We start from the raw sequence: 13046 nt of genomic DNA, 5'->3' as shown, positions 1-13046 counted from the left end.
TGCTATCATTTTTTTTTGTATGGTTTTTTTTAAAACCTATCTTGTGTGGTATCATATGACAGGGCTTTTTGAGGCGATTCTAAAAATATACAACATCAATACATTGCAGCCATTTTTTTTAAATTAAAACAAAAATAATTTTCAAAACATACCAAGTTTGGGCTCCTCCAGATACGATATGGTTGATTTTTATTGTACAATATACCACAAATGATACGTTATCACGTATCTAACCCCAAGAAAGCAATTTTGAAAATTATTTCATTTAGTTTTTTTTTTATATTACAAAGTGACAATGTTCTACTTCAATACCACGGCGAGATTTTGCCACGGTGATTGCCATAACACGAGGTGCGCTATGGGTGCGCTATTATTTTCTTAATTTACGCCTTTTATGTAGACAAGGGAATTCATTTATACATACCGCTTTTTTATTTCCAACAATACGTATATACAAGACGGAGAGGAAGAAATATAAAGAAAAACGAAAATGTTTTAATTTTTTTTAAAGCCAAATCTATAGTCAATAATTATTAAATAAAAACAACAGGAATAAACATCTTTCATTCAGCTTTAAGCCATTTTTCAGTCAGTATCTACCACAAAACTAAACAAACTATACCAACTGATGAAAAGATGCAGTTAAAGAAGAGGTATTCCCCGTTGGGTATATGGATATTACGTATCATTTTATGATTAATATGTACCGTATCTGCAGTACAGTCCCATAAGTCTAGTAAAATGGGTTATTTTTTATTTATTTAAGCCTTTATTTTTCCTTAAATAGTTTTACATGATAAAAAAAAGTTTTCTAATATTATTGTTTTCCATTTTTACTATTTTAAGGACCCCTGTTGGGTATAGGCCTCCTCCATATCTTTCCATCTTTCTCGGTCTTTTGCCTTGATTAGCCAATTTTCTCCGGCTGTGGCTATACTATCCTTGGACCACCGTGTTATGGGTTTTCCCGCCTTCCTTTTACCATGGGGTCCACTTTGTGCCTTGTTGGTCCATCTGTCACCTGTCAATCTTCCTATGTAGCCGGCCCATCTCCATTTCTGTTTCAGCACAAACTCGAGGGCATCTATGATGTTTGTTTTGGATCGTATGTACTTGCTGTTAACCTTGTCCTTTAGTTTTATACTGAGAATGCTCCTTTCCATGGCTCTTTGGCAGGTTCTTATCTTTAATTTGTTCTTGTTTGTGTGCACCCAAGTTTGAGAACCGTATGTAAGGCATGGTAAAATGCACGTGTCCATTACTGTTTTCTTATGTTTTAGATTGTAATTTCCTTCTAGAAGCTCTTTAAAACTCCAGTACTTCCTCCAGCTGTTATGGATTCTGCGGTCTATCTCCTGACTGTTGCTGTCAGTGTCGAAAGATATTCTCTTGCCCAAGTATATGTAATTGTCTACATATTCAAGTTCTTTGCCTTGTATGTGTATTTTTGTAGGGGCTCCGTTAGTCATAATTTTTGTTTTTGTGTAGTTCATTTCTAATCCGACTTTACAGCATTGAAGTAGAACTGTGTCGCTTTGTAATATTAAAAAATAAAACTAAATAAAATATTTTCAAAATTGCTTTCTTGGGGTTAGATATGAGGATATCACGTATCACTTGTAGTATATTGTACAAAAAAAAATCTGCCATATCGTATCTGGAGGAGCCCAAACTTGGTATGGTTTGAAAATTACTTTTGTTTTAATTTGAAAAAAAAAATGGCTGACATGTATTGATGTGGTATATTTTTAGAATCGCCTCACAAAGCCCTTTCATATGATAATTTATCATTTATTTATTGTATTGTCATGTACAGTCTCCATCAGATATATCGGAGCGGCCGAGGTGCTCACAAATATCTGAACACGTCTATTGTCAAGGCGTTAGAGTGCGTGTTCAGATATTTTTGAGCACCTCGGCCGCTCCGATATATCTGATGGCGACTGTACATAATAGGTGTTAGATTATATAAAGTCAGATCATGACACCCTGTAAGGGCACACAATAGTAATATTATTCTAGGCTATTCTAGGCTAATTACATTCACTTATTAGTAATCAATTAAAATTAAAATAAAATAAATGACGGCAAATCTTAAAACTAAATCTAAGAATATATCGTCAAAAATAATTATATTGGTAATTGATTAATTGAATTGATTTGTCAGTTTATTATTAATAGTTATTATTTTAATTTATTGATGTCGTTTCTTATTGTGTAGGTTATGTTATAATCATAAGTAGGCTAATGGTAAAAAATTGTCAAATTGCAATGTAAAATTCTAGTTTCATCAGTGTCATAATCATAACATTACTACATACTTAGCTAAAATAATAATATTATGTATTATTGGATTTTATTATGCGCATTACATTGCTGTGAATAGTGTGAATAGAAGCAGACCGAAGATTTTTATTTGTTATGTTTTTCGATATCATCAATAAATTCTTTCAGGCTATAGTAGTTTTTATTTATTAGAAATTGTTTGACTTTATGTATGAATTTTTTTTCAGATGTTTCGTTCTTTATTTTATCTGAAAGCTTGTTATATATCTAAATAGCCATCATGTTTGGGCTTGCTTGGTACAATGATACCACACATGACACGTTTTAAAAAAATAAAATTTTCTGTCATACAAAAAAATGACAGCACCCCAGAATTTTTTTTAGGAACTGCCGGTCAAACATTTTGTTTTGACCTCTAGTATGCGTGTGCCAAACGGCTAATGGCTAAACTGTACATCGATTTGCGGTTTTCTTATGCGTACAGCTTGCACTATAGAATGCAACCCCGGCTGTACTTAAAACACAACATACATCATTTCAATTCGATGGAAAATCAATATTGTCCGGGCTGGTCTCAGGGCTGAGGCTGTCTGCGCAGTAGAATCATGTGCAAAAAAAACGGCCAAGTGCGAGTCGGACTCGCGCACGAAGGTTTCCGTACCATTACGCAAAAAACGGCAAAAAATAATATTTTTCCCCTCACTAGCTCGGAAAGCCGTCTTTTATCCTTTAAAACAAGCGGGGAAAAACGCATTTTATCCACTAGTGGGGAAAGTTATTTGACCTTGGATGGCGTGTTTAAGTAGCTTTTGACAGATAACAAAACGAAAAACGTTCATAATAATGGTTCGTTCGATATAACCTAAATGATTAAATATATGGTTTGAGAATTTAATAAAAAATAGCAAATGTAGGTAGCTTTATTTAATGGTTTTAAGTCATAAACCTTAAAATTCCATAAAAAATATTTGTTTTTTTATAATGATGTTGCATATAACTGAACGCACAAGTTGAGTTGATGCAATTTCAAAACGCATCGTCAGAAACGTCAACATTGTCAAGTGTCAACAAAAATTTTACTTTAAAAGTTCTCACTTGGTCCTCACCGACTCCGACTCACGTAAAAATACACAACTTCCAGGGTTTTCTCTAATAATATCGTAAAAAAAAGTGCGAGTCGGACTCGCGCACGAAGGGTTCCGTACCATTAAGGAAAAAAACAGCAAAAAAATCACGTTTGTTGCGTATATACCTATATATTTGAGATTCTCACAATGAGCTCTTTCCTTTGATATTTAACACGATCTAGTTTGAAAAACTTTATTTTTATATTTTTCTCATTTACCCCCCAAAAGTGGCCCCCATGAATGTTTGTAAAATGTTTGTAAACTTCAGTCTCATGAACTCGCGCAACAAGGGTTCCGTACTTTTTAGTATTTGTTGTTACAGCGGCAACAGAAATATCATCTGTTCATCATAAATCATCTGCGAAAATTTCAACTGTCTAGCTATCACGGTTCATGAGATACAGCCCGGTGACAGACAGACGGACAGACGGACAGCGGAGTCTTAGTAATAGGGTCCCGTTTTTACCCTTTGGGTACGGAACCCTAAAAATGAGTGCTTCCAGTGATGAAGATGATCTAAAGAAACGCCTGTGGATGTTGCACTTTCCTCGCTATAGTGAGGGGAAAAGTTTTGTGTTACATACGGGTGCAAATGTATTTTACTTCTCGTGTGTTGAAATACTCGTACGCTCAGGATTCTATTTTAGAACCACTCGCTTCGCTCGTGGTTCAACTATAGAATCCTTTCGCTTGCTCGTGTTTCAATTCTACACTCGCGGGTAAAATACAACTTTGCACCCTTGTATAACAAATAACTATTATTCTGTTTTTAGCATTTGTTGTTATAGCGGCAACAGAAATATATCATCTGTGAACATTTCAACTGTCTAGCTATCACGGTTCATGAGATACAGCCTGGTGACAGACAGACAGACGGACAGTGGAGTCTAAGTAATACGGTCCCGCTTTTACCCTTTGGGTACGGAACCCTAAAAATGAATGAGTTTTTATAATAAGCGAACTATCAATATTTTATGAGCTAACTATTTTTAGCATCTGCCCACAACTTCGTCCGCATAAAAGTCATTAAGTTGCCGCCACCCCCCACCCCTACCACCCCCACATTCTTTGTACTCTCGTACTAAATTGTAGGTATTAAATTAAGGCATAAATTACGGGATTATCTTGTACTTTTCCAGATTAGATAAATGACATTGTTTCCCATAAAGTTTTGTCATAAAAAATAAAAAATAAACGTTTATTCAAAGATCTTACTTACAACTAAATACATATTTTCTTCTGCCAAACCACACAGTGGTTGGTTGGCACTGGCAGACGAGGCTCCTTTGCGTTTGTGTAATGTTTGTTTTGTCATCCTTGTGGTTTTTAAATCCGACGGCAACTCGTTATAGATAATAGGGACTAAATATTTTCTACATCTTTGACCAAAGAAATTCGTAAAACTAGGTACCAGCAATTTATTACTATCTCTGTTTCTCGTTAACCTTTGGATGATAATAGGTATTTTAAACTCATCATTCCACATTTGTTCCAAAGCTAATAATAATGTGACTTGTTCATGGATTGTTAAAATTTTACATTCTAAGAAGAGTTGTTCATAGGTAGTACTTTTACATTTAAATTTAGTTTTTTCGTCAACCATTAATTTCATGAATCTAATCTGCAATGCCTTTATCTTTTCTAGATACGTTTTAAATATACGGCCGTAGCTTGACAGCCCATACGACAAAAGTGAGTCCACTAGAGCATAGTACACTGCATACATAGTAGCCCTATTTAAAACGAACTTCAGATGGTGGAATTTTGCAAGTACTGCTCTTAATTTATTGCATAAGCCATTTACATGTGGCTCCCACGAGAACTTATAACCTATAGTTGGTCAAACCAATTTGTCAGTCAGTAACAACCAGGAAAATTATACTCATCCCTTTCTTTTGGGCGCTAGTACTAGTGTAAGACAAAGATAGTATGATTCTCTCTGTCTATGTTTGAAATGAGATAGTCTTTTGACAAACTATATAAGCAAGCCCAAGTACTTGTATTGTTCCACCATCTGGAGCTCGGCACATCCGCACGCGACCCATAATGTATTGTTTGTCTGATGGAATTTGTTTTTCGCTCCTAATTTTTAAAAAGTCAAACGAAGGGACATAGCTATGGTAATATACATCGAATTTTGTAAAATTATTTTCCATAATGTCAATATCCAGAGGAAAATGGGACTATAGTTTGTCAAAGGACTGTCATTTCAAACATAGAGAGAGAGAATCGTAGTCGTACTATCTTTGTCTTACACTAGTACTAGCACCCAATAGAAAAGGATGAGTATAGTTTTTTTTGTTCTTATTTACTGACAATTTGGTTTGACCAACTATAGAATATGTGTTTTCAATTCGTTTTCGGGTATAAAAAACGCCTCAAGAATTACGCCAATGCTCGCATCCAGGCCGTAATTGTTAAAAAAAAATACGCCAATGCGCCAATGCTTTGCTTATAACCAATATAACCAATATGCTCTTTGCTTATAACACATGTCGTCGTCGTCAGATAGCGAGCCGGAGACAAGGGGACCCGCGCCAAGGTAAAAACCACCCCCGAAGTACTTGGATAGTCGGTTTATTCTCCTAAGACCCGGGCTTTTAAAATATTACTTGTTAGAAAGACCGAACTAGCTTTTAATAGAACAAAATGGCAACCATTGTTAAGTCCCTTTATTGCGATATTTTAGACCTAAACGCAATTATCTTAGTGTTTATATATTTTTCCGTGTCACACGCGTTGAATTTTCTGGTCATCGCTACGTTGACCAGAAACTACGTCTATTTCAGAGTCTTAACAAGTCGAACCTTGATTATTGATGCTGAGTCCGTAGCTCAGAAAATAAATATTCTTCTGACTCGGAAAATGAGGCTGATTACCCTTCTACCAGCAACCGTTGGGCCAGGACTCAAGGTTGAGGAGTTGAGAAGCGAAGCTTTGTGCGTACGCGTGGTGAATTTCTGATTTTGTCAAGAAAATAAAAGTAAATAACCAATTACCCATGCTGTTTACCTATCATTATTACATTAACTACTACATACTAAGCACGAGAGTTCTTTAAAAAGAACAAAACTTGACTTAGTGCAAAAAAAAGTTACTTTGGTACTGAATAATGTTTGTTCTAGCAAAAATCGTAGTCGGGTTTGAAACAGATTAAATTGCTGCTATAAGTTCAGGACTCAATGACTATACTTTTGATCTTTTTAAAGGATATTCTGTTATAGTGACATCTTCTGTGTAGCAATACCCAGGACTCAATTATGAACGCCATTTTGTTCTTTTAGCATGCACTTGGGACTTAGGAGGATATATTACAAAATCTCATTTATATCTTTCTTTCAGACTCGGCCCTTGTGAAGTATGTGCCTCAAAGGAAGCACAATACACGTGCCCTAAATGCGAAGTAAAGACATGTTGTTTAAACTGCGTTAGGATCCACAAAATGGAGCTAAACTGCGACGGTACACGGGACAGGACTAAATTTGTTCGCATCAGAGATTTCACCGATAGAGACTTGTTGAGCGACTACAGGCTGTTGGAAGAGTGTGCCAGGTTCGTGCATGGAGTGAAACGTGACGAAAAGAAGAGGTTCACTAGGATAGACAAGGATCTGCCAGTAGTAAGTTCAAGTAACTAGAGTTATGCATGCTCGTTCACTGAAAAGATGGCTCCCAACTGGTACAATTCCCCAAACTGTACTATTTCGGTCTTTTAGTACAGTAGTACACAGAGAGTCGTTGTTTAGTTTTAGTTTGGTCAGATGAGTGATCACTCGGATCGCATTGCTGTCATTGTCACTCCTCGGTCCTCGCTCCCATTCTGTTTCGTTCGCGTGTAGTGTACTAAGAGCAGAATCATTAGGGAATAGTTCGGTCTAGTACAGTGGAGGGAATCGTGTTTTTTTGATTTTAGTACATGTACGACACAAGCCTCCAAGTAACCATTATACCTCGTGATTATATCTTATAGTTTACAAGTAACCATTATACCTCGTGATTATATCTTATAGATTCGGGGGCCCTTGCGGATACACTTCGACCCATAGGGATCTTTTGTGCAGAAGATACCGCGTGATTAGGGATGTACCGAATAGTCGGCGACTATCCGACCACATTTGTAGTCGCCATTGTCGAATATAGTTAAAATCATATCAAGTTCAATAATAACACTTAAATACATACAAAAGCCAAAATAGTTTCCACTACTGAAGTCCTATAGAACTAAACAATGCGAATTTGAAACCTAAGCACAAACTTAACATGCATTAATTTAATTTTACAATAGTAAATTATCAAAATCAATATTGTATTAGTATTTGCTCTATTAGTAGTAGAGTAATATTATTATTATATACAAATGCACAGGCAGCTCAAAATATCTGATACGTGCATATTAATGTCCTGCACTTGTGTTTTGTCCATTCGTAAAATGTTTGTTGAGTCTGTTTTTAAAGGAGTTAACTGAAGGCGCACTGATTACGGATTTGTGCAAACTATATATTATTTGTTCATTTGCTCTTAATTGGCGAAATAAATTTCTGTACTGACAGAATTATATGCTCCTCCAACAGCATCTCTTCAAACTGAAGATAGCGGCCAGAGACTGCGGCATAGCCCTGCAGTTCCTCGCGCAAAACTTCTCAAGGCACTTCGTAAACACAACTCGTTACAATTACAAAACAAACCTAATTAGTTGGCGGGTGGAGTGGATCTTCCCCAATGCTGAACCGAATATGGTGAAATTTGTAGACGAGAAATGCTTGGAGACTAAAAGGCTTTCGGAGCTGTTGGATAAGTACCTGGATGTCAATGCGGAGCCGTTTGAAGGATCGAAGGCTCTGACTTATTATAAGTCTGTCGGGTTTAACGGAGTCAAAGTGCTGTTGAGAGGTACGTATGATTGATTAATTTAAACTTTAGTTAATTCTCTTTATTTACATACAAGATATATACAGTGATACTTTTTTTTTTTAATAGCCTAATTTAGTGTCCCACTGCTGGGCAAAGGCCTCCCCTCGTTTCCTCCACTCGACCCTGTCGTTTGTAGTGTCCCGCCAATCCGGATAAAATGCGTCCAAGTCGTCCCGCCATCTCCTTTTCGGCCTGCCTGCACCCCGGCCAGCACCATCTATGGTGTTCCGTGGGTCCCACTCGGTAACCATTTTAGCCCACCTTTTAGGGTGCATGCGGCAGCCACAGCACAGTGGTACTACGTAAACGAAATTAAGAACTAGCTTAAATCTAAAATAGGCCCTTGAGGCATTCTACCAAGGATGCTGGCGGCATTTCCTCGCTGTATCGCAATGCTGATATGTTGAGATCAGTTTAGTTTAGTTTAGTTTAACATTAGGATGCATTTACAAAGAAAACGAGGTCATCAGTCATCAGCAGGGCCCTTACATGTCATGCCGTTGACGAAAAAATAACGTCACGCTACATAGTGAAAAAAAAAATAAAAAAAATAAAAAAAAAATACATAGAGTATGATTTCAATTAGTCTTTTCGTAATAATTATTCAATTCAATCTCTTTATATGTGACGTTTTCAATCAAAAGGTACCACATTGTCGCTTACCATAAGGAAGAAAATTGCTTGTATGTTTATACGAAAAACCTGTCAGAGCGTCCTAATGGCAAGCGAGAAAGTGGTACCTTTTGCTTGAAAACGACACATATAGATACTTGACAATCAGTACAGAAACGTCTAACTGACTTTCATCATTGTCACTCGATTAAATAATAGATTGTTAGTAATACTATAACTATTTTTGATTTATGATAGTGAATTTTACGTAACAAGTATTTTTTTTTCGACGCCTCAATAAGTTAGTTATCAAAAATTGTAGTGTTATAAAAAAACTGCTTGTATGTTAAAATACGTCATTTTTGCGTCATCGGCTTGACAGTACTCTACCATCTGAGCCACCAAGAAAATATAAAAAAAAATATGAAAATATTCTAATTTGTGTTGTACAAGTACTCACTCTACTATTTAAACTATAAATCATAATCGTTAATTGCAACCATGGTATTACAAGGTGTTGGTTATTTTATTAGAAAGTACATACATGGACCTTACTAGGGCGTGGCAACATTTAAAAAAAACATAATTAATCTAAAACTAAGTTGCCATACGACAAAGATAGAATATAAAAATTTAATGTAACATATAGAACAAATCACATAAAAAAGTCGATCAGGCTTGTTTTGAGGATCAAATTTAATATGGCAACACATCGTGACGTCACCATGTAACGACGCTTTTGCTTAGAAGCCGTTTCGATGTATGGAAAACAAAGAAAATGTGATCGCTAAATCGCTATACAATATTTTTAAAATTAAAAGTAAGGAGTCGAATAGTATGTACCATTAACCATTTAACATTAAACGAAATAAAATAAGGAAAAAATGACCAACTAAAACTACTCAACTATTATTTGTATCGTAATAACACTGTTTCAGCTGAAAAAGTTAAAGGATGTGCTCGCAAGTTCTTCGAGCTGGACCCGAGCGAGACTTTAGCAGAGAACCTCTCTGGAAAGTGCATAGTTGAGTTCCCGCTTGTGTTCGTCGTGCTGAAGGACCACGCCTACAATTTCGATATCATCACTCCAGGTAAATATGACTTCACGTTTGTTACTCATCTCGGAAGTGTTTTCCACAGATTTAATATGCAGGGTGTCTCATTTAAATCGGTCAGTATGGGAAAGTCTGAAACTATAAGACATACGAAGATCTGTCTAGACCATGTCTGGTCAGGTAGTGACCCTGCCCGTGAAGCCCGTAACACAAGCCTCCTTGGGCTTACCGTGGGACTTAGTCAATCTGTGTAATAATGTCCTATAATATTTATTTATTTATTTATTTACTAAATACAGAATAAAATAAATATTTAATTGGGGCTCTCATACAACAAACGTAATTTTTATTGCAGTTTTTTGCGTAATGGTACGGATCCTTCGTGCGCGAATCCGACTCGCACTTGGCCGGTTTTTAGTGTTTAATAAGCAAGAAATGTTTTTATTTTTGCAGAAGACGAATTTGAAGAGGAACAACCGATCGCGAAAGAACCTCCCGCACAAATCGAGGCCAAGAAGAGAAAGAGGCCCCTGCTTACCGAGAAAGTGGCGCTGGAGAAACAGAAGGAGATACAGCAGGAGATCAAAGAAGAGAAAAAGAAGAAGCCTAAGAATCTGCTTTTCACGACGGGGTACTCCTCCGAGGAGAGTTTAGACGTTAGTGAGGATGAAAGTAACAAGTGAACATTTATACCTAGAAACTTTGCGTGTTGGAATGTGCCATCTCGTGACCTGAATCGAAAGCGAAAACAATAGCAATAGGGTTGGCCGGTCGAAGTATTTAACAGATGGCGCCAGCATAGCTTGCCTTGTGAATCCCTAGTTGTCAATTTTTTTTTTTTTTTTTTTTTAATGTAATTATATACCCTGGATAATTTTATGTCCTGGCTGGAGCCCTTTAAACATCTGCAAGCTATGATAGCGCCATCTACGCAAACCTTTGACAGTTGCCAAGCCCATTCACGCTTCCATGCAGGTGCTGCCCCCTACACTTCAGTCTCACACTCTATTTCGCGTAGTTTGCCATCTAGTGGCATAAATCTAAAAATGGAAACTTCAAATAATAGAAGCTTCGCGCTATGGAAGGTAGAGGTAAGGAAATGAATCTTCATGTATCAAAAAGTGACCGTAAAAAAACAGTAAATAGGCGGCGCCACCATACACTGAAGTACCTAGACCATACACATAGTATTTTATATAGATGTGCACCCGTGCGACCGTGAGGGTCAGAACATACGCAATGCGACAAAATTAAAAACACGTTTTAACATTCCTGACAAGATACCAGAAACAACCTACGTAATTTGGTCGGGTTATTTGCTGCCCCTTCCCTATTTCATATCTACATTATTATACCTCTATGGTTCATGTGATAGAGTGTCCTATATATTACAATACTCTTTGGTCTCAGAGCCTACCTAGCGCCACTGGAGAGATTAGGAACTATTATTTATTGCTGAAAGCGGTCACTTTTGCAACAATTCTGCCATAAGAGATTGGCATCCTTTCTATACCATCCATACTTCGCGCCAATTATAGACATAGTATATACAAGTAGTTATAGACGCGCCATCGAGACCGGGGGTAAGAGAAAGAATATTCATATAAAATTTGGCCAGCATAGGATTTTTTCTCTTTCACTCTTATAAATTTCGTTATTTCGCCATCGACTCCTACCTATGATGCCACCCGGTCGGTGATAAGGACAAAGCATGACACTATTTTCTCTTTCCTCCTATAGGAATCGCAATAAGACTATCTTTCTCTATCAAAGAGTGTCAGGCCCTTAGCGTATGTACATATATAGAAGCGTTTTGTTAGTGAGTGAACCTTTTGTACCTACTACTTTGTACTATTATTTAATCTGTGCCTAGGGGCGGTTTTTAGACTAACGTTTTAAGCCGAAACGAGCGTATACGCGCAGAAAAATACGGGTTATTGTTACCAGTGGTTACTTGGAATTTTTTCCCACCTTTTAGGGGTCATCCATTAATTACATCACACGTTTAAGGGGGTAGGGGGCAAGAAAATGTGACGTGTTGTGACAAGGGGAAGGGGGGAGTCACAAACTTTGTGACGTCACTTTAACTTATTTAAATTATTTTATTCGCTGTACACACGATAATTGTTTTTAATCGTTCAATAATCTTTCCTAATCTGTTTTGGGTTATAAAATTACTAATATTCCTTTTGTCAAAAATATATTGATAAAATATTAATAATACTTGGTGTCGATATCGAAAATTCCTAATACGCGCTCGCCGGTTTAGGATGCTCTCGACCCGGCCTTTCTTTAGGATTTCCCCGATCTGATCAGAGAAAGTCCGCCGAGTTCTGCCCCTTCCGACTCCCGTTTCAACTTTCTACCTCTCCCTTATACACTCTTTCTGTTAGCATTCTTTCCACGTGTCGATACGTGTGTACGACGAAATCTAAAATTTTCGTAACGAAAGTTCTTCATTATGACGAGTCGATCTTTGCTCAATCATGCTAGTACCTACAGGTCGATTCACAAGAGCTGGCACGAAAGGAATGAAAGAGAATGAAAATGAAAATATCTGTGTGTAATCACATTAACTAATCAGGCATACAATGAAAGTTTCGTTAATTCCATTCATGTCAGCTTTCGTGAATCAACCTGTACCAATTGATACCAGTATTAAAAGCATACACCTACTCCCTGTTTTTTTACGTCCATTGACTTTGAAGTCCTCACTGCGGGATACGATTCTACTGAGAAAAAACCGATCACACGTAAATAGTAAAAACGCCACATGCACAAATTATAAAACAATGGCAAGAAGGTATCAGGATGGGTTCCCACCCGGCTCAAAAGAAACGCTCCGATTGGAAGCGAAGATCCTTCTCTGCGAGTCCCCATCATTGATATACATCTCATTGGTACACCAGCAGAGAACATTCAACGAGCTGTTTGAAGATATGGATAAATTCTACTTGAAGCGCTTCCGCGCCACGGAAGATGGGAAGTGAACGATAGATGCTGCGCATTTTGCATGGAGTCACGGACATGGCGTCGAGCTACCGTCCTCAAAACTG

At 37.1% G+C, this 13046-nt stretch overlaps 1 protein-coding gene across 2 annotated transcripts; it reads left to right on the top strand.

The window, feature by feature from the left end:
• The first annotated feature begins 5905 nt into the window (after positions 1-5905).
• LOC134754731 (box C/D snoRNA protein 1) lies at positions 5906-12009 on the top strand. 2 transcript variants are annotated; one of them, XM_063691075.1, is made up of 5 exons: positions 5906-5955; positions 6756-7032; positions 7984-8302; positions 9874-10026; positions 10444-12009. In XM_063691075.1, the coding sequence occupies exons 1-5, from the start codon at positions 5906-5908 to the stop codon at positions 10671-10673; spliced, it is 1029 nt and encodes a 342-aa protein (XP_063547145.1). In that variant the 3' UTR covers positions 10674-12009. The 2 variants fall into 2 exon arrangements, with proteins under 2 accessions (XP_063547145.1, XP_063547146.1); XM_063691076.1 differs by having other exon boundaries at positions 10447-12008.
• The last annotated feature ends 1037 nt before the right edge of the window (positions 12010-13046 follow it).

The sequence above is a fragment of the Cydia strobilella genome, chromosome Z (genome assembly GCF_947568885.1).
Source record: "Cydia strobilella chromosome Z, ilCydStro3.1, whole genome shotgun sequence".
Taxonomy (NCBI): Eukaryota; Metazoa; Arthropoda; class Insecta; order Lepidoptera; family Tortricidae; genus Cydia; species Cydia strobilella.
This window is presented reverse-complemented; position numbering and strand designations above follow the sequence as displayed.

Excerpts from the sequence above, each read along its gene's own strand:
- LOC134754731 (XM_063691075.1), top strand. The coding sequence starts at position 5,906 with ATGTCGTCGTCGTCAGATAGCGAGCCGGAGACAAGGGGACCCGCGCCA. Across the intron at positions 5,956-6,755 it reads ACAAGGGGACCCGCGCCAAG|ACTCGGCCCTTGTGAAGTAT; the intron begins GTAAAAACCACC and ends TCTTTCTTTCAG. Across the intron at positions 10,027-10,443 it reads TTTCGATATCATCACTCCAG|AAGACGAATTTGAAGAGGAA; the intron begins GTAAATATGACT and ends TTATTTTTGCAG.